General features: G+C 41.3%; 1 protein-coding gene across 1 annotated transcript in view; it reads right to left on the bottom strand.

The window, feature by feature from the left end:
* The window catches only part of SEC23A (SEC23 homolog A, COPII coat complex component), a 44942-nt gene extending 29532 nt beyond the window's left edge, over positions 1 to 15410 (bottom strand). The window contains exons 1-7 of the mRNA XM_039538189.1: positions 15260 to 15410; positions 7058 to 7299; positions 4581 to 4638; positions 4208 to 4294; positions 2503 to 2739; positions 2137 to 2216; positions 135 to 279 (exon numbers count right to left, since the gene is read on the bottom strand). Coding sequence (XP_039394123.1) covers positions 135 to 279; positions 2137 to 2216; positions 2503 to 2739; positions 4208 to 4294; positions 4581 to 4638; positions 7058 to 7278 — 828 coding nt within the window. The 5' untranslated portion in view covers positions 7279 to 7299; positions 15260 to 15410. The remainder of the gene's footprint in view (positions 1 to 134; positions 280 to 2136; positions 2217 to 2502; positions 2740 to 4207; positions 4295 to 4580; positions 4639 to 7057; positions 7300 to 15259) is intronic.
* Positions 15411 to 22162: the final 6752 nt, after the last annotated feature.

Here is a 22162-nt window from a genome sequence, read left to right as displayed (position 1 = left end):
TGAACACAAGACTAATAAACATGAATTACAGAGATTGTTATTGTTATGTTTTGATTGCAGCATCCACCATAGAAGGTTTTATGTAGGACAGTGATCTAGTGACATTTAAAAACAATTTTAGATAAAACTATTACCTCAAGGAGTCCTACAGCTATAGAAAGAGCCACTCCAGAGGAACGCAAAGGTCTTTTCCCTTGTGGAACAGGCCAAGGATCCCGTTGTAATTCACCCAAAAGATCAGTAAGATTCATATCAATTTTCTGCACTGGCTGTAGGAATCTAAATACAGATAAATGGCATTATGTTAGCTTTAGGATTCTTTTGGCTATACGACCTTTTAAAAGATAATCAGGACTAGTAATTCATTGGCAATGTGTTAGATTGCAATGCCAAAAATCCAAATCTGGGTTCAGACCACAGTCTCTTGCTCAACAGGCTGCCAAGGTCTTGAAGCACTACATACATGGTATGCTCAGCCTGAGGAGACAGGAAGCTCCACATGGAGCACTGTAGCAAGGCAACCTGTTGAGCTAGAAACAATGCCATGGTCCAGAAGGAACTACATGCAGACAAAAACATCAGGTCACCATGGGAATTTGAGACATAAAGTAAAGGGAACAGGATAATCTTGGAGGGAAGACAAAATGAAAATGTCAAGGGGTAAAACTTTCAGAATTGTCTAGGAATCTAAATCCTAATGAATTATTTAGCAAATAGCCTTTTTTGCCTATCCTATCTAAGAGAATGAAATATCAAATTATATATGGATAAATACTTCTGTTAATATATTTTAAAATGTTGGATATATTCATATACATAGGAAGACAGAAATGGCACTTTTATATATTCTCAAATGTGCTGAGGCACAGTAAGTTTGTTAAAATACATCTTTGGAAGAAGTCATGATAAACATGTCAAAAGCAATGGAAATAGCAGAAAGGCCACAAATACTGATGCCTGTAGGCAAACTACGCTTGTAGACAGGGATCTTTTAGTAAAATCTTTTTGAAGGGTGAATCAATTGCATTCTTAGATGTGGAATCCCTTCTCCTTTTACTCTAATTCTCCTATACCAACTTTACAGCCTAAGATCCCATCTACACTACAATGTTAGGTGTTCTAGTTATCCCTTGAAATGCTTAAAGCAATTAGACTATGAGAGACCCCCATAGAATGACCAGTATGTATGGTAAGAGGGGGAGTCTGTTATCTGGGACAGACTTTCCCTGTTCTTTTCCAATGGGAAATTCATTACTGTCACTACTCTTCCAGCCTTAGCTTCCAAAGCTACATTCGCGGTCTCTAAGGACAGCCAAGCTAAGATCCTTCTCCCCAGAAACCTTCTCAGATGGTCCTTAAACCTGAAAATCCATTTGCATTAAAAAAGTAGGATAATACACAGCACTCAACCTACTAGAGCAGGGTGGGTAAACTACAGCCCGGGGGCCACATCCAGCCCATCAGATGTTTTAATCCAGCCCTCGAGCTCCAGCCATGGAGTGGGGGAAGCCAGGGGGCTCTGCACATTGCCCCCACCCCAAACACTGCCCCTGCAGTTCCCATTGGCCTGGAACCACACAAACACGCAGAGCCACCTGGCCATGCCTCCACATAGGTGCCGGAGGGGTAACATGCCACTGCTTCTGGGAGCTGCTTGAGGTAAGCGCCACCTGGAGCCTGCATCCCTGACCCCCTCTTGCACCCCAATCCCCAGCTCTGATCCCTCTCCTGCCCTCCAAACCCCTTGGTCCCAGCCCGGAGCACCCTCCTGCATCCCTAGCCCCACCCCAGAGCCTGTACCCCCAGCCCCACACCCTAGCCTCCTGCCCCAGCCCAGAGCCCCTTCCTGCACCCTGAACTCCTCATTTCTCGCCCCACCCCAGAGCTCATACCCCCAGCTGGAGCCCTCACCCCCTGCAGCACCCCAACCCCCAATTTTATGAGCATTCATGGCCCACCATACACTTTCCATACCCAGATGTGGCCCTTGGGCCAAAAAGTTTGCCCATCCCTGCACTAGAGCAACAAAGTGTGTGACCCTCTAGTTGTATCAATCACACACACAAAAAAAATCATGAGGTAAAGTTTTCTGGTAAAGCAATTTAGCAATGAGGATTTTTTTTTGTTAAATAATACCTGTTAGAAGGTGGTGGCTGCTGTACCTGAGGACCCCGGCCTACTTGTGAAACAGATACTTTAGTGAGCCCCAACATTTCCTGTAAAAAAAATGTGAAGAGAGAGAGAGAGAATTTGATTACAGATTATTTTATTATAGAATATCAGGGTTGGAAGGGACCTCAGGTGGTCATCTTGTCCAACCCCCTGCTCAAAGCAGGACCAATTCCCAGACAGATTTTTGCCCCAGATCCCTAAATGACCCCCTCAAGGATTGAACTCACAACCCTGAATTTAGCAGGCCAGTGCTCAAACCACTGAGCTATCCCTCCCCCACTGATCATTTTCAAGGTTTGAGGGTTTTTTAATTGTTTTTTTGTCTATTACCTGAAGTTGTTTTGCAGATAGGTCCTTTGTGCCTCTGAAGACATAGCTTTTTGAAATTCCTTCACAACCAAGCTCATGGACCTGCACCATTCTCCCAAATGTAATAAGCCCTACCAAAGCAGTTGGTGGTAAGAGACTTAATGACATTTGCATGGATTCCTTCAGGGCTTGCAAATCTTCATCTTCCATGCACGTGTCCACAACGTAAAGAAATATCAAAGGCATCTGAGGACCTCGCTTTAAGAAATAATAACTGAGTGAAAAAGCACATTGTGCAATATATATTGTACAGAAAATAATTAAATTGCAAAAATAAACTTTGTTCCAGTTATATTAATTTTAGTAAATATAGAATTTGCCACACTAGCTCAGACCAACACTCTATCCAATTTGGCAACCCACCTCAGGCAGAGGCCAATACCTAATGCTGCACAGGAGAGTGAACTCGATACCATAATTAACTCTATCCAAAAGTGCAATGCTGAATATAGAAGAAAAAATTCCTTCTAGGCCTCACCAGATAATTTTGAATCATGAGATAATGTTATTAACCTTATAAGATAAAAAATAAAGTATTACTCAAAGTGCTGCTAGCGGTCATTAAATTTATCCAAACTTAGAAAAAAAAACAGAAACAGTATTAGATCTTCTGATCCTCTGTTACATTTCATTCCATACTTTGTCTCTATAAATTAGCAGTTCCTCTCATTCTTTCTAAATTCATTCCCCTGTAATTTCAACAAGTGTTCCCTTTTATCTAGTATTACAAATCTAATCAAAAGGAGGGGCTGACAAATTTTAACTTTACCTTTCTTAATTTGAATGCCTCACTGCAGTCCCCTCTAACTCCTTCCTTTTCTGGTCTAATTAATCTTAGTTTTCACAGTTTCTTGTTATATGGCTTTTTTCCTCTACTAACCTCTACTAAGACACTCCCATGCCCTACCATGATAAAACGGAGATAGATAAATTATGTTAGCTATGCCTGCTTGGTTGGCACTCTGTCCCCCACTAGTGGCACCTAGCCCATCTTGAGACTGATGAGTCTGCTACACCGTTGGCTAAGGGCCACATAGCTTTTAACTCATGCAATAGAGGCTCATACACTAAGCTTCAGAGGTCCCAAATTCAATCCCACCCACCAACGACCAGGGTCTTTCAGAGTTGCAATTAAATTAGAAAATCCAAATTATATTAACTGATCAGCCAAAAAACGGTTATCTGGAAACATAACCAGTTCACTGCTCACCTTCTCCTAGAAATAAATTGGTTCCAATATCAATCTATGATTATTCAGATATAATCTTCACTTCAAAGACCATTCACTAAAACTTGATCTAAATTATGTTGGCAAGCAGCAATAAAACAATTTTCCCAAAACAAGCACAAGTGAACTGAATTCCTCATGAAGAAACACATCCCAACAGAAGCTTACATCTCTAGAACATATAGAACTTCCCTCTCTTGTCTTGCCCTTAATAATTAGATAATGTTCCTATAATTTTATTATAGTCACTATAATCAAAAATAGTACTCTCCATTTCCAATGGATGATACTGGTTGAAGGTCTACCATTGAAAACATGTAGATTATTCACTGCATTTTAATCACTACTAAATCAAAACAAAAGTAAAATAAGCCATACTCTACATAGCTAGCTTCAATCTAATTTAATGTCAAAGATTTTATTTGGTGGTTTTTTTACCTGTACTACATATTCAATACTAGAAAACTGAGGTAAAAGTTCTGCAGGCTGGTTCATCTCTGATATACCAGCGTAAGTAGGAGGGAACTGCAAAAGCAAAAAAAAAACATATTAAGTACACATTTCAAAATTACAAGTTAGAGAAAAAACACTGAAAAATAAACATCTGCATTTATTATTTGCCTCTATAAAAAACGATAGCTATCACTACTGTAAAAGCTCTCAAGTCTAGTATCTCAGAATGGGCAGACATCCATATGTTGAGCAGCCTGCTGGCAATTCCAATTCACAGGTATAATTTTAAGAATGGTGCATTTCATTTTCTTCCTATAAAAGAAGGTCATTCTATAGTCTGAATACTTCATTTTCTTACCTGATTTCTTTGATAACAAAAATTGCAAGCCCAGAGTTTTGCTCGATAATCCACTTGGCTATAAAAATAAAATTAGAAAAGTTAATGTATTATGAATAGTTTGTTTTACATTACCAACGGGCTTTGACACTAAATACATATGTTGTATGTATGACATGGATTCACCCTTTATCTGTTTATCATGCCCTTTTTCCTAATTGTCAAAGAGGTGTGTGCTTCAAACAAGAATTTCCCCCTCACAATGCATCTTCTCCTTAATGAGCCTGCTGTAAATTCACAATAAAGAATGTATAACTTCGTAATTATGTCAGTAGCAGAAGACTGATGTAATTAACACAGTATCATGGCTATTAGAAAGGAAGGATGATAGTTAAGGCATTGCACTCGGATGTAGGAGACCAGGTTCAGTCCCAGCTCTAACACAGACTTCCTGTATGGTTTTAGGCAAGTCACTCTGTATCTCTCTGTCTCAGTTCTCAACCTGTAAAATGGGGAAAGTAATACTTCCTTTCTCTTACCCTCCATCTATCTTGTCTAGTTAGGCTCTTGGGTTCAGAGACTGTGTCTTACTATATGTATATACAGAACAATGGGTTCAGGACTGTCGATGTTACTGTAATACAAATAATAATAATAATGGCTTCACTGCTGGTCCAGACAAAAGGAGAAGTTAGCATGATAAAAGGAAAACTCCTATTCAAAAAGATTCCTTCAGTAATAACAGGTGGTGGAGAGGGCTAGTAGACGGTTTTTGTATAAATGTTCTTGTTTTCCAAGTGTGCCCAAGAGCAAAAGTCCCTAATTGAAAGTAAACCAAATACCTCTAATTTCTTAAGTCTTCCTAAAAATTAAAATAGATACACGCATTTCAAATTGCAGCAGCTCTGCTATTTGCAGTAACGTAAACCATGTTAGACTATGCAAACAGAAAGGGTATATGCCAACTCTGTCTACCACATCCCAAACCAACTGATCTTCAGAGGCATTATTTTCTCAGCCTTCTTTCTGCAAACAGGATATTAATGCAACAGCTTCCACTTAGACATGATAAAAAAATAATTAACTGAGTTTAAACACAACAAATTTATTTAATAGAGGGACACACCCTAAGACAGCTACATCATATATTCAGTACATCCAAAATCCAAAAATTTTAGATACAGTTCACCATGTGATTTTTTTTTAGTATATAGCACCTTTCATCTGAGGATATAAAATTACAGCAGTCAGTAATTATTATTACCCCATAACAATAATAATAAAAGTAAATGGAACTTGTGCTCCCAAGTCACATAGGTGCTTTTGAAAATCCCACCCACTGTCTTTAGACAAATAAGTAGTATGTGTTTCCTAGTACTTTTTTTAACCTTATTCCTGTCTTCTCCTGACAGCAGCAGTAATAGGGCAGAACAGTTAATGAAAAATGACACTAAAATCTTTGTATCAGATCCTCAGCTGCTGTAAATAGGCATAGCTCTACTGAAGTTAATGAAACTGTGCCAATTCATACATTTTAACAACAGAAGGGATGAGCAGATCATCTCGTCTGACCTCCTGTATAACACAGGACACAGAACGTTACCACATTATCCCTGTACTGAGCCCAATCATTCATATTTGACTAAGCATCTCTTCAAAAAAGGCATCCAGTCTTTATGTGAAGACATCAAGAGAGGGAGAATTCATACTAGCTGAGGAGCTGACCCTTCATTTACAAATTTTGTTTAGCCATACTTTTAATTTTACCTATAAAAAATTTTACATATAAAAAATCTTGAGTGAAATGTAATGCTTCTGATAAGGATAAGCTTCCACTAGACCTGACTTCAGCTATAAGCAGGTACTATGTAAGCAGCTTCAAAACATAACACTGAGACCTCTATCCTGACACACCACTTTACAGCTATTAAAGTCCATCCTTTGTCTCCCAAGCTGGGGACTCTGAATCACCTAAAACTGAGCTAATTGATTTTGTGATGTGCGCAAACATCTAGTACAGTAAGGACTAGCTGACAATAATGAATTTATTTTATAAGGAATATAAGTCACATAGGATCCAACTATACAAAAGATGAAAAGTTGTTACACTAACTCACCTCTTCATATTTATTTTCTAGAGATAAAAACATTTAAAACTGTATCTACTATCTCATGTGACTTGCAGTTACAGAAAACTTCAGACTCTTATAACCTGATTCAAACTAAAGTTAATGTAAATCAATTTAATTAACTGGATAATTTTTTGTCAATGTCTTCCTTCAAAACAACTATGAGCTGGATCCTGAAATCCTTAGTGGTCACAGGTTTGGGCCCTACATTTGTGCCTAGAGTATGCAAAATTTTATAAATAACATAATTTATGCAAGAGATGCAGTATTTTCAAACCAGCATTATGAAGGAAAGTTTTGAATAAAAAATATAAGTATTTTATATATATTAAATATTACAGTATTATCTAAGTTATTTATTATGATTACCATAAGGGATTCAGAACTGCACGACAGGTGGTCCTACTGCACAGAACTGGCTCATACTGAATGGGAGGCAAATCAGGACGCTCTTTCAGTGGTGTAAAGAGGGAAGCCACTGGGACTACCATTCTTGTGGCTTCAAGGCGACTTGAAGGCCAAACATTCCAGCTGAATCTAACTCCATCTCTGTCTTCATTCTGCTGGATGAATTCCAGGAAGGTTGCCATTGTTAACCTCTTTTCTTATTTCTGAAATAAAAAGGTATAAATTAACAGGATATATGTGGGTTATATTTAAAAGAAAAGAATCACAATCAGAAACAAAAGCTTTAATTACAAGCAATATTTACTGGTTAAACACATGATAACATTTCAGTATGTGTGGCATTTTATGTATTCAGTTTAAAAGGAGCATTCATAAATTCCCTAAAACTTCTATAATTCTAAATGAATTGTACAGAATTCCAAAAGGAAATGAAGAAAATAAAACTCTCGGAATGCAGCAACATCATGAAAAGTGCCAAATGTTTGCAGAGTTTGCAAAGTTAAAATAAATGTACTGCACAGAGATCATTTTAAACTCATGGTTTTACATTTTCTGTTTTCATAGAAAAGTTTATAGGAAGGTGCTAACAGCACAAACAATACTAAGAGACATAACACACCAACATTTTTTTTTTAAATAATGCACACTACTGGGCCCATCCACAAATATAAATGTGCAATCATGCAGTGTTCTACCAGGGTTAGGGAAGTGCATGTTCTGGGACAATAAGGTCCTATAAGCTTGTTGGGGAATAGCGTTATAGGTGGTGCATGTAGTACCACCTTATACTTAAGGTTGCCCAAATCTTTCTATTACCAGACTTGGTTTTCGGTTGCTTATAACTTTGCTAAACTTAAATTCAACCCAAACAGTTTCTCCTGGCAGGTGTCTGCTTCAGGTTGAATTTTTTACGTTTCAGCTAAAATAGTTTGTTTCAGACAACAAGGTTAGCAGAAAATATGTTGTTTTATTCATGTTAAAATATTCTTACAACTGTTTCGTTCACCAGAAACTCTGGTGCCTCCAAGCTTAGCAGCAAGAACTTGAAATTTGGCACAAGATGAGCAGCCTAGTACTAGGGATGTGTAGTTTGCTGTTCCTGTGAGTATCTGTCCAAATTTGGCCAAGTTATAAGCCTCCACAAAATCTCAATTCACATATGCTCAGTAAAGATTTGTTAGAGTACAGCAGCTAAAAGCTGAGAGCTCTTCTGCACCGAGCGTGCTCCATCCCAACAGAGCACCTGCATGCTGACCCAGCACTGACTTTCCCTGCAATTGCTACTGCTGGGTGGGCACCACTGTGGCACCACACACCAGAACTGAGAGCAAGGACACTCTCTTCTGTGTTCTCAATGCTCCCCCTGGTTGCACCTAGGCAATGAGAAGGACACAACCTGACTCTAATGCAGAAGGGTAAGGAATAGGAGGAGGGGGAGAGGATACAAGAGGGGGTTGGAAGGACAGGAAAAGGAGCTCAAGGAGACAAGGGATAGCAGATGGAGGAGGGAAGTGGGCAGTCACCATGAAATGGACGAGGACAGAAGCAGGGACAGGAAACCATGGGAAGGAACTGGGTGGGGGGAGGCACAGTGGGCAACAGAGCAGAATTTAGGCAGTGGGGATGGGATGGGCAGAGGTCCAGGGATAGCAGCAGGGGAGGGGCCAGGGAGCAGTTGAGGGGGACATAAGCAAAAAATCAGTAACCACTAGATTACATTCCCTATAGTGGTTAAAATGCCAGTGGACCAGTGGAATCTAGCACTGTCACCACTGATAGCGGTGAGGCTGCACAATGTTAGACTCAACAGCAGAAGAATTCTCTCAAATGCTCAACATAGACAAGTCTAATACAATTACAGAACTGAATATATGCAAAAAGAAAACAAAACAAAAAAAAAATCCAGGATCAATCCATGTGGATCCAACTGCAGGACTGAAGCCATAGTGTGGCTAGGCCCATAGTTTCATATACTTGCTTAGCCACTCGAATGATAAGTAAATTGCTTAGTTTCTAAGTTATAAAAATACTAAAGGGTCAGAATCATCCCCATGAGCATAGATGAACAGGAAAGATTTGCCTTGATGGAGGGCAGGCAATGGGATACAGAAGGGGTAGGGATTCTCGAAGAGGAGGGAAACTTTAAAATATGATCAATACAAACCATCTAAGCAGAGGTTGCCTTGGAAGATTCTATAAGGATCTAATTCAACAAGGTGCTTAAGTACATCTGCAGCTTTAAGAACACAAGTAGTCGCATAGATTTCAGTGGGACTACCCATGTGATTAAAGCTATTCACTTACTTAGGTACCTTGCTGAACTGCGGCTTAAATCAGCACATTTCATGGCTAGGCTGGCTCCATACCTATGCTTTAGTGGGTGCTTGAAAGCAGTGAGCAACTCTGAGCATGTCTCCCGGCAAACTTCCCATTGCCAGGGATCTGGCTCTCATTTAGAAAAGTTTTAATGTTTCATATATGGCATACACCACTAGTTTACAGTGTTGATGTAAGAGTTCAGATAATACTTAAATGGACGTCAAGTTTTTTAGTTCTAAAATATCAGTGGTGAAAATTATCCAGAAGGTAAATGTAGTATCTAGGTTTTTGTTTCATTGTAAAGTGCTATTATTCCATTATTGGGAAACTTAATAAACAACTGCCAATGAAAACTGACAATTTGAAAATGGCCCACAGTAACCATTCCCAAAACTGACTGTGCACATCACAATAAAATGGAGATAGTCTATTTGTCAATGTCTACAGACTGGATCCTTTTCCTTAAACTCTTCCACAGTTGCTACCCCCAACACTGCTCCAGTTCAATGGTGGGAGCACTAGTACAGACCAGCTGCCAGTGTTTTAACAACCATGTAATATAATCCTACTATGAGCAGGTCTACAGGACATGATAATTAAAATGCAGGGAACTGTCAGGAACTCTGTCCACACTAGCACTCCATTCATTGCTACTAATAGTAGAGGTACATCAGCAGTAGTCAGGGTGGGAAAATTTAAGAAAAGTAGCCTAGTGTAGACATGGCTATGAGGTAGATAGGGAAAGTGTAGATTGGGGGAGCACACAAAAACTAGGATGTATGTGGGGGAAAGAACAGAGAGAAGAGAAAAATAAGTCAGTTAAGGAGTGAGGGATAGGCTGGTACTTAAAAAGAACTAAAAAATAAAAGCCTTCTCCCCTAATATTTCAGGATCCATCACTGTAATGTTGGGAAATAGATAGGTGGGCATGGGTGAGAGTAAGAGAGAGAATGTCACCCGAATGAAAAATAAATAAATAGGCAATGTGGATGAAGAAACAATGATTTCTGGCATAACCATGGAATCAAATTTGAAGGGAACAGTTTCTTTTGTTAAAATGGTTTACTGAACAGAGATAGGAAATGGCAACTCATTACGAGAGGAGCACTATTTCAGACACTATACATGACGTTTTAAACAAAAAAGAGGTAAATAGCAAGATGACAAAGTTTGCAGATGATACAAAATTACTCAAGATAGTTAAGTCCAAAGCAGACTGTGAAGAGTTACAAAGGTACCTCACAAAACTGGGTGACTCGGCAACAAAACGGCAGACGAAATTCAATGCTGATAAATGCAAAATAATACACAATGGAGAATATAATCCCAACTATACATGTAAAATGATGGGGTCTAAAGTAGCTGTTACCACTCAAGAAAGAGACTTTGGAGTCATTGTGGATAATTCTCTGAAAACATCCGTTCATTGTGTAGCAACAGTCAAAAAGATAACAAAATGTTAAGAATCATTAGGAAAGGGATAGATAATAAAACAGTAAATATCATAATACACTATATAAATCCATGGTACACCCACCCCTTGAATATTGTGTGCACTATGGTTGCACCATCTCAAAAAAGATACATTAGAATTGGAAAAGGTACAGAAAACGGTAACAAAAATGATTAGGGGGATGGAACAGCTTCCATCTGAGTACAGATTGAAAAGACTGGGATTGTTCAGTTTGGAAAAGATGACTGAAGGAAGGATACGATAGAGGTCTGTAAAATCATGAATAAGGCTGCAAATCATTCTCAGAGATCACAGCTTCCGTGACTTTCCACGACTTCTGTGAATTTTGCAGAACTGGTGCGGCTGACCCCAGGACCACCCCAGCAGCTGGGGAAGCCCAGGGGCCAGCCGCACTGGCCACTGCTCTGGCAGCCCCTGGCTGCTGGTCCCCAGCAATGCACTGGAGCAGCAGTCTGGGACCAGCGGAGGTGGCGGCGGGGCCCCGGGCTGCCCCCCGCCTGGAGCATCAGCAGGGCCACAGGCCACCCCACACCCGAAGCAGCAGCAGCAGCGGGGCCAAGGGACACCCAGACCAGCAGCAGCAGTGAGGGGGCCACAGGCTGCCTCCCATCCAGAGTGGCAGCGGGGCCACAGGCCGCCACTCCCACAGCAGTGGCAGGGGGCCCTGGGCCGCCATCACCCTCTCCAGCGGCAGGTGGGCCCCAGGCTGCCCCCCCCCCAGCTGCAGGGGGCCCTAGGCTGCCTCCCGCTTCAGCGGGGCCTCAGGCTGCCCCCCTCAGCAGAAGCATCACCCTGTGCTGCCCCCACCCCAGCGGCAGTCTTCAGGAGCACCCCCTCTCCCACCACGTAAGATTTAGTCTTACTAAAATAGTACACATCACGGATAGGTCACTGGGCCCTGACTTCTTGTTTATTGGCCCTGACTTCTTGTTTATTGCCCATGATGCGTCCATGACTTTTACTAAGAATACCTGTGACTAAAATGTAGCCTTAATCATGAGTGGTGTGGAGAAAGTGAATAGGGAAGTGGCATTTACCCTTTCATGTAACATAAGACCCAGGGGCCACCTGATGAAGTTAATAGGCACTAGCTTCAAAACAAACAAAAGGAAGTACTTCTTCAGACAATGCACAACCTGTGGCACTCGTTGCTAGGGGATGTTGTGAAGGCCAAAACTATAACTGGGGTTCAGAAAAGAATTAGAAAGTTAATGGAGGATATGTTGATCAATGGCTATTAGCCAAGATGGTGATGGATGCCCCGAGTTTCTGACTGCCAGATGCTGGGACTGTTCATTCCCTCTGAAACATCTGGCATTGGCCACTGTCAGAAGACACGATACTGGGCTAGAAGGACCACTGGTCTGACCAGTATGGCCATTCTTGTGTTCTAATGTAAAAATAGCCCATCAACTCCAGCTCTACTCGAGACATAAGTAAAAATCTGAAATTAAGACCAATTATTTCAAAGCTAACTCCCTTTTTCTGTACGGTATCTTTTAAAGTCTTATTTCCCCTTCATTTCGTCTCTACTTTGAAGTAGCTCTATATAGGGGCAGTTCCAGGCAGCAGCACACCAAGTGTGTGCCTGGGGCGGCAAGCCAAGGGGGGCGCTCTGCCAGTCGCCGCGGGGGCAGCAGGCAGGTTGCCTTCGGCGGCATGCCTGCAGAGAGTCCGCTGGTCCCGCGGCTTCAGCGGACCTCCCGCAGGCTGCCGCCGAATCCATGGGACCGGGGACCTCCTGCAGGCAAGCCGCCAAAGGCAGCCTGCCTGGCGTGCTTGGGGCGGCAAAATACCTAGAGCCGCCCCTGGCTCTATATAGTCTTATTTGTATCCCCTTATTACTTGGTTACGTGCTCTACAGAGGGCAAGGTACGCAAACTCTGTATGGTGACTCATAAAAATTAAGAGCATGCATACATATAAAGCCCCATAATGTGCAACGAGTTAAATGCAGTTGCATTTCTAAGATAGCACATGCTTCTTGTTTAGATTTACAAAACATGTTAATGTTAAATTTCCCCCACTTTCTTTCCATCCTTTCCTTTCCTTCCCTTCCAAGACCTGACTTGGTTTATGTATCACAGTTTAAGTTACCAAAATAGGATATAGCTTTTTAAGACATAGGTTTTGCAGCTGAGTTATTGTAGTTATACATACGACTTTCTCACTAAAACAAAGACATGATGCTAGATATGGAGGGCTTAATTCAGTAAGCCTTTACTTATGTCAATTACCCTTGACCATGTAAGTAGTCTCATTGGGATTTGAGGGCACTTAGCACTTTCTAGGATCTTGCCCTTAGTATGTACCAAATATGTTTGTCATATTTCAGAAAAATATCCCATAACTGTACAGTTTTAAAACATATGTCATTAAGTAATCATTCTGGAAACAGCTGTTGGTTTGCTGATTGATGCAAACAGGCAGTATGTGTTTTTTTCAACACAGATTCATTCTTTTAATATCCCCTCCCTTATTACAGCACTTGCAAATACCTTTAAATATTTCTAAACCGCTTTCAGAAACTCAATTTATTTTAAAATAAAATCTACTCAAATGCAGTAGAAGACCTGAACCCCACCAATAAGAAATAAACATCTTGTTTTTGTAAGGGTCCCAGAGGGGCAGGAATCATACTTCAATACCATAAAAATATTATAATGTAGTACATACTTATTCTAAAATAAAATTAAACTAGTAAGCTTGAAATTGTAGCAATCACGCTTTAATCAGCCTATTAGGTCATTATTAACTTTATTTCTGATTTGGTTATTTTCTTTCTAATTTTTACACCAAAAGAAAAAAACAGACCAATTTGTTCCAATTCCAAAATGTTTAAATTAGGGGAAATAGTTGGCACAGATCAGAATTAACTGTAAATTGTCAAAATGACAGAATTTAACCAGACAGTAATAAATGGTCAGCAGCAGTTTCATTAATTTCTCTCTTTTCTGTGACTTTCTTCCTGAACACAGCAGTACTCCAGACCTGCTTCCCAGGTCCCCTCCATTAAGGACTGGTTTTAAGAGCAGAGTAAGTTATAGCCCATATATGGAGGGGAAGACTTTTGCTGCATATTGGCTTACCTACAAGCAGTTTTTGTACTGCTATGCCTGTAGTTATTTAGGAACTGCTATAGTCCCTCCAATCCCTTAGTGTGGCCACAGTAATACCAGTAAAAGGTGTTTATATCTGATTTCTGAAAAATTACAGATATAAGCTATACCAGTGGTTCTCACGCTGCTTGCAGCCCACAATAGTAAATAGGTTGAAAACCATGGAGCTATACCAATATAAGCACCTTTATACTAGTTAGTATAACCACATCTACACCAGCGGCTTGTCTTACTGACACAGCAAAAAATAGTGAAAGTGGTACAACTCCCCTCCTCAACATAACTGAGCATCTCCTCTTATACCGCTGATCCCAGTCCTGCAGAGCAGGCCAGAGTATAACAGATTAGCAAACTTGGAGACTGCTGTTCTTGAATGGCCAGTATCCCAAATTCCAGCCTCACAGACACAGGAGCGGCCTCTGACACTGCTGAGCCTGAAGCACAGGCACTTGGAGGGGGTCATGCAATGGGCTCTCTACATACCCATACCCTACATCACCCATAGCATAGGGGTGACAGGACTTTAACTCCCTACACCTCCCAAACCTTATGCACTGGGGGTGGACTCCCCACATACCCCCTTCCCCATCTACTAACAAGTCAGGGAGATCTCCCTGCACCACTCCCCACAACCCAGAGACAACTGCACCCACCCTCCTGTGGCTGTGAGGCTGGAATTTGAGATACTGGCTATTCAAGAACAGCAGAGACAACTGGGGTGGGGGCTCCCTGCACCCACCCACCCTCCAACCCACAGACAACTGGGGTGGGGGCACCCTGCACCCACTCACACACACACACCCCCTCCAACCTACAGACAACTGGGGTGGGGGCTCCCTGCATCCACACACACACCCTCCAACCCACAAACAACTGGGGTGGGGGCACCCTGTATCCACTCACACACACACACCCTCCAACCCACAGACAACTGGGGTGGGGGCTCCCTGCACCACCACCACCCCACACACACTCCCCAGCCCACAGACAACTGGGATTGGGGTCTCCCTGCACCACACACAAGCCGCGAGCACCGAGGGTCTCCCTGCAGACGCACACACCCCCATCCACAGGCAGCTCGGGAGGGCTCCCTGCAACACACACAGCCCGAGGGCAGGAGCGCTGAGGGATTCTAGCGCCCTGCACCCCCAAACCGCGGTCCCGGGGTGCTGGGCTCCCGCGCCCCCTTGCTGCCCAGCTCCCCTCCGCGCAGAGTTGTTATTTCAGCTGCCTGGCCTCAGCCCCACTCACCTGCCGGCGTCGCAGCCCCAGCCGCCGCCTGACTCACTCACTCAACCCAGCAACCCCGCGCTGCCGACGCGACAACATGGCTGATGGGAGAGTCCGTGCCACGTCAAGGGGCAGAGAGCGCGGCGCGGCCGGGGGCCGGGGCTGCGCCCGCCCCGCCGTGGGGTCTCCGCGGGGAGGAGAGCAGGCACCCCCGCCCATGGCTCCCCCTGCCGATCCGCCCCCGCGCTGCAGGCAGAGCGTCCCGGGGCCGCTGGGGCAGAATTGACTTCCGTGTTGTGCGCGTGTGTCTGGTTGAACCTCAGGGAAGCCCCGAGGCAGCCGGCGGACCACCCTGCCCCGGTGCTGCCGCCTAGCACAGGGCTTCTGACATCCTTCTGCTCCGGGGTTATGCCACAACCGGGCGTGAGGGACTCCCTGGCTCCATCCACACCCCAGCCCAAAAACAACTGGGCATGAGGGACTTCCTGTGTCCACACCCCAACCCACAGACTACCCGAGTGTGGAACTCCCTGCACCCACGCCCCTAACCCCCAGACAACTGTGCGTGGGGTACTCCCCGCACCCACACCTCACAAACAACTAGGTGAGGGGGACCCCTTGCATAGGGTGACCAGACAACAAATGTGAAAAATCGGGACAGGGGGTGGGAGGGTAATAGGAGCCTATATAAGAAAAAGACCCAAAAATCAGGACTGTCCCTATAAAATCGGGACATCTGGTCACCCTACCTTTGCATCACACCCCAACCCACAGACTACTGGGGTGTGGAACTCCCTGCACCCACACCCATAACCCCCAGACAACTGTGCATTGAGACTGCGCACCCACACCTCACAGACAACTAGGTGTGGGGGACCCCTTTGCATAACACTCCAACCCACAGACAATTAAGGTGCAGGGACTCCATTACATCCTTCTGCTATAAAACAAAGGTTCGCTACTGTTTCTCCCAGGTACATGGCATCTGCCATCCTTCTGCTACACACCGGGGTTCTGATAATAGAACGAGGAGTACCTGTGGCACCTTAGAGACTAACAAATTTATTTGGGCATAAGTTTTTGTGAGCTAAAACCCACTTCATCAGATGCATGCGTGGAAAATACAGTAGGAAAGAGAGAGAGAGAGAACATGAAAAAATGGGGGTTGCCATACCAACTATAATGAGACTCATCAATTAAGGTAGGTTATTATCAGCAGGAGAAAAAAAACTTTTGTAGTGATATGTAATCAGGATGGTCCATTTCAAGGTTCTGATGTGGCACTGCCATTGATTTAAATGAGCTTTGAATCAGGCCCTAAGAGAGTCACAAATCCTCTGAACCCCTGTTATTCATTACACAATATCCATTCTGTCTGGCCCAAATGTGCTGTCATTTGCACTTGTGTAAATTTGGGTTTACTGCAGATTTACACTGGTAACTGCAAATAGAATCTGGCCAGAAATTAAAGACAGATTCTCAGGACCCTTGTCCCATTCAGTACATACTGCTGACTCATTCAGGCCCCAGTCCATGAAAACACTTTAGCACAGGCCTAGCTGAGCACGTCAGTACTCTCACATACCCAAATATATGCTTAAGGCCTTCACTGGTTCAGGAAGGGCTTTGTTGCACACTGCATGAGGCAGAAGTCCTGTGAGAAAAATATATATATTTAAGAAATTAAATCTCTTTATTGTGCTGAATACACTATTAATGTTAGAAAAAAAAATTTCCCCAGGGAAGAGGAAAGTTGTCAATTGCTTGGCTGGAATCCACCTTTTGCAGACTTTTATCGCTTGTAATATCTGGAAGATCTTCATAATTAGTCATTTCTAATTATTTTTCTATCTATCTTTGTTGTATTTTGGGGGGTTTTCTTATGGTTTTAGAATTTCTAATTCTAAATATTTGTGTACAATGTTGGTATCACGCTCAAAATAGTTGACAATTATTTTTTGATCAACAACCACCAGAGGGAGCTTTTACCTTTCTTTACTTTTTCAACTTAGATAACTATGATGTTCTACTGTAATATTTCTACCACAGATTTTTTTATATTTCTGTGGTTAGATGGTATTGTGAAACCATTATATTACCATTTATTTATTTTATATACATACACACATGCGTGTGTGTGTATATATATATATGTATTTGTACACATTTTTCTTTTCAGTCCTCTTTCTACTCTATGGTCCGTTTCAGGTAAACAGTCTGTACAGAAAGAACAGGAGTACTTGTGGCACCTTAAAGACTAACAAATTTATTGTAGCATGAGCTTTTGTGAGCTACAGCTCACTTCTTCGGATGCATAGAATGGAACACACAGACAGGAGATATTTATACATACAGAGAACATGAAAAGGTGGAAGTATGCATAACAACAGGAATTCCCAGGTTCCACAAATTCACTTTGCATGTTGCCTATCTTTTAGGATTTGTACTTAATAGATGTTCTGGGTGTTTTTTATTCTGTAAGGTGGTATGAATGTTTTCTCAGAATTGCTTTTTGTCACTGATTTCAAAATTACTCTCTTTATGATTTGTTTAGGCTGCTTGTCTGTTGTGTAGAAGCAATATTCCTTTTGTTATTTCTAAAAGTATAATACGTTATGTAAAGAAAGACTACAGAGTTTCCCCATTTAGATCAATAATTAGTCCATGTTCTAAATATCAGTGCTTAGTTTCCACAAATAATCTGCTTTATTTCTTCCAGGCACAATTATTTTTTCTTGTTACAGTTTACCAAAATAAATTTAAAACAGAATACCTATTTGTTATTTTAAATTGGCAAGACTGTATTATTTTAGTTTTAGTAACTAAACTTTGCATAAGCTTGTATGTGCTACATTTCAATAGATTATTTTATTTCATAAATCTAACTGTCACTTCTTAGTTATGAAACAAGGTGGGTGAGGTAATATTTTTTATTGGACCAACTTCTGTTGGTGAAAGAGACAAGCAAACACTTCAAACCTCTCACTCGTTTCAGAGTAATGATACCAGATAGCTTGTATGTACATTTTAATTAAACTTTTGTGTTATGCATTTGTTAATTTTACCCTATGAATTACTATAGTTTATTTGAAACATACAGTGTTTAACCATTTAAAATATTTGTATATAGTAATGGAAGTGTATGTTAATAATCATATATAATAATAATTAAATGGTAGAGGGGACCAGAGATGCTGACTTTCTGATTTCCTGGGAGATGCTCAACCTACTGCTCCACCCCAGGCCCCACTCCCACTCCCACTCCACACCTTCTCCCAAGCTCCCATCCCTGCCCCGCCTCTTCCCACCCCCACTCCGCCCCCACCCTGCCTCTACTGGCCTCATTCTGCCCCCTCCCCTGAGTGCACCACACCCTTGCTCTGCTTCTTTCTGCTCCCAATCCTCCCCATCCTGCCCCCAGCACCTCCTGCCCTCCACTGAACATCTGATCCTTGGCAGGCGGGAGGTGGTGGGGAGGAGCTGCTGATTGGTGGGGCCCCAGAGCACCCACAGAGTCAGCGCCTATGGAGGGGACATCAAGAAATAATCTCCTAAGTATCCAAGGAGTAACATGTATATTCAAGGAGATACCTAATAAAACCGGATATTATTACACTTTTCATCTCTTCATATGACCTATCCCTGATTATGTTCCCAAATGAATTTGTTTAAATGCAAATTTTCCAAAATACTTTAGCAAGTAACAATAGCATTTAGCCCTCAATGTATCAGTTTTTGTTTAGGCTACAAGCTACTGTATCAGTTTTTGTTTTCTTCCAAGACAAAATTCTTATGGTAATTTGGTTTGCAAAGCAATGTTACCATGCCAGAATGATTTTAACCAACAACTCTGAGAAAGAGGATTAAAATGTCCTGGACAAAGCAGTAACTGTAGTCTTTTCTGAGGAATCTTATTGATAGTGGGGAGCAAAACACTCTTAATCTCTCTTGCACTTTTTCTCACAGAATCTGAAAATATATGTCACATGGTAATAACTATCTAGTATCAGTGAATCAGTTATGAGTGACCATAGCCTCATTACATCCATTATTTGTACTTTAACTGTGGTTGTGGTGAAATTCTACACAATTACTATCTTCACTACCATTCACCAGTCATCTTATGGTCTGAATGACCAGGCTGGCTTCATGATTTAAGCGGCTTGCAGACAAAAACAGTCCCACGCTGCCTGAATGGAGAGAGTTTGAGTTCCCTTACACACACTCTGATCACACTGTCAGTTGGAGAAAATAGTGAGCTGTGAGTTGAGGGTATGCAGACTCCCTATCCTACAAAAACAGGCTAGAGTCCAAATAGTTCCTTGGCGGGTGTTGTGAAAGCAGATGAAAAACTCCCTCAATATTATGGTTTCTGAGAGTGCTCAGATATTATGGTGATTGCCCAAAGAAAGGGTATAAAGGGAAAAGAAATTAGTGTCAAGAACAGAGCCCTGGAGTACCCCTGGAGTAGACAGCAGCAGAGAGGATTTGACAACAGAGTCATTGAAAAAAATGGTCAGAGATGAAGGAAAATCAGGAGGGTACAATATAGTGAAAGCCCAGTGAGGATAAGAGGTATAAAATATTTTTGTTACCAATCATTGTAAAAATAAATATTTAATTTTATAGGGTCCCACTCCCACATTTTTTGTGCCCTGAAGAGCCCTTCAGGAAGGTGCACAGATTTTATGGTGGTGGGGACCTCAGAGGGAAGCAAAAGTTCCTGGATGGACACATAGATACATTGATGGAATGGATAAACGGGTCCAAAACCAGCAAGCACCCATAATCAGAATTTCTCTTTTCTGTTATCCCCTGGTGTTACAATATATAGTAATTCTACTTTATTTTTCTTACCTTATTGCAATATATTACAGATTCATGTGTTAGATTTTGAATCATCAGTTCACATCAACAGGTGGCAACTCACCTCTTCTTCAAGAAATTACTCCTTTGTAACTCCTAGGCAGTTGGTAAGGAGAAAGAATATTCAACGCTGACTGTTTTGTCTTCTTCATCCACTGAATCATATTTTGCTCTACCAGATATTGCATGAATTCCATTGTTAAGTCTTGGTTTTTGATACTCTTGATAGTCCTAGGAAAACCACCAGTGTTTCCTATAACAGTCTGTTTAAAACTAAGTAATTAGTTCAAAGTATGTTATTCAGCTTCAAAAAGCAGCATTAGAAATGTTCAGGAAAAAAAATCTAGATCATTAAAAAGTCATATACGTTTACACTTGCTGCATCAAAATCCCTGATTCTCTCTTTTTATAATTCTTGACTTCACACCAGATAAAATCATAGATCCTAAAATCTGAATGTTTTCAAGAAATCCATTTATATATTGACAAAGTTAAGGTTTTACCTTTACCACTATGTCATACTCTCCTGAAATGCCAATGTAGTTTTGATTAAGCAGGTCTTATTTCAAGTGATGTTCACACTTGTCACATGCACTAACAGGAAGTTACATCCTGGTTTCAGAGTAAAGCTGCCTGTTACACATAAATGGTTATGAAACACACCTTAAAAGCAAATAAAAATGAATGGCGAGGAAAGCTGAAGGTCATTGCTTGTTCAGAACTGCTCAAATATAGAAGAAACAACCAAAAGTGTCTTTCAAATAGTTTTTTGTTAAATACAATAAATGCAGTGTGTAGTAAAATTTAAAAATCCTTGCAATGACCTATTAGGAATAAGTATATTAGATATTTGTATCATTGCCTAGAGCAAGCACTATATTTAATTATTATTAATACTTAATATCTAGATCTTATAGTGTTTTTATCCATAGATCTCAAAGAGTTTTGCAGAGGAGGGAAGTATCATTATTCTCATTTGACATGGAGGATTGAGAAAGTTTTATGGTCTCTATAACATACATTGTTGTTTGTTTTTTAAATGTCCCTTTGCTTTCATTTAAGATGGCTTGTGTGTATGTGTTGTCATCTTTTGGCTGAAATGTGTACTCACTTGATGGAGGTGTCAGCCTGAAATAAAACAGCTAGTCTTAAGATTTACTGAAGAAGGTTAGTTTATTTCTCTGAGACATGGCACAAAAGACTGGTAATGAATCCCTGTATATAAAAGTCCAGTTCCTGTCAACCTCTTAGTTACACTTATCTTTCCTTCTGCTTTTACAGAAAGCAAGGGGAGCTGCCAGATGAGGCAAGTTTAGAAATCAAGAAATAATTTACTAGTGGCAAAACTTCCATTGACTTAAATGGAGAAAGATTTAATCTTAAACACTGGCGCTGAAAGAAACACTTGCTAATGCTGAAATTTAGGTTAGAACACTGGCTTTGGTCCTTTAAAATGGTTATTAAAGAGCTAAATATATTCAATGGCATTTTGGAGATTTAATTGCTTTGTCATTTGTGTATTAACATCAGAGAACTATTTGGGCACAAGTGTGCTTGGTATATAGTATTGCTTGGTATTTCTGTGTGTTAAGCCAATGGTTTGCCCTTCAAGAGGTTTTCTCATAGGTATGATGTAGAAACTTCCTCCTATCTTCAATCCCAATCCATCATTCCACTGTGATACATAAGCCTGCAAAAGGCAATGATGAAACATAAATCTCTTGGCCAACTGTTACATTTCATTCTGCCATTCATTAGTGTCCATAGTGACAGTAAACCCACTCTGTAGATCTATACGCCAAGTGTACTAAATTGTGAAAAGGTGTCTGATCAGGGCTGTTAAAATGACGGGAAAGCTGTGGTACACCTGGTTCTGGGTTGAAGTGCAGTGGCAAAGTTGCCTTAGTGTGTTACTGGGTCCAGAAATTATATCAAAAGATGACCTGTGGTCAGTAAAGGAGTGGGCAAGTGTGCCCTTGAATTATAAACTTAGTACATGGCAGTTCTCTGTAGACCTGTCTGTCTGTGCACATTTTACTCCCATTCTGTTTCCTAGCT

Source organism: Mauremys reevesii, linkage group 4, assembly GCF_016161935.1.
Source record: "Mauremys reevesii isolate NIE-2019 linkage group 4, ASM1616193v1, whole genome shotgun sequence".
In the NCBI taxonomy this organism is placed as follows: Eukaryota; Metazoa; Chordata; order Testudines; family Geoemydidae; genus Mauremys; species Mauremys reevesii.
Note: the sequence above shows the minus strand (reverse complement) of the source record. Positions and strands in the feature narration are given on the sequence as shown.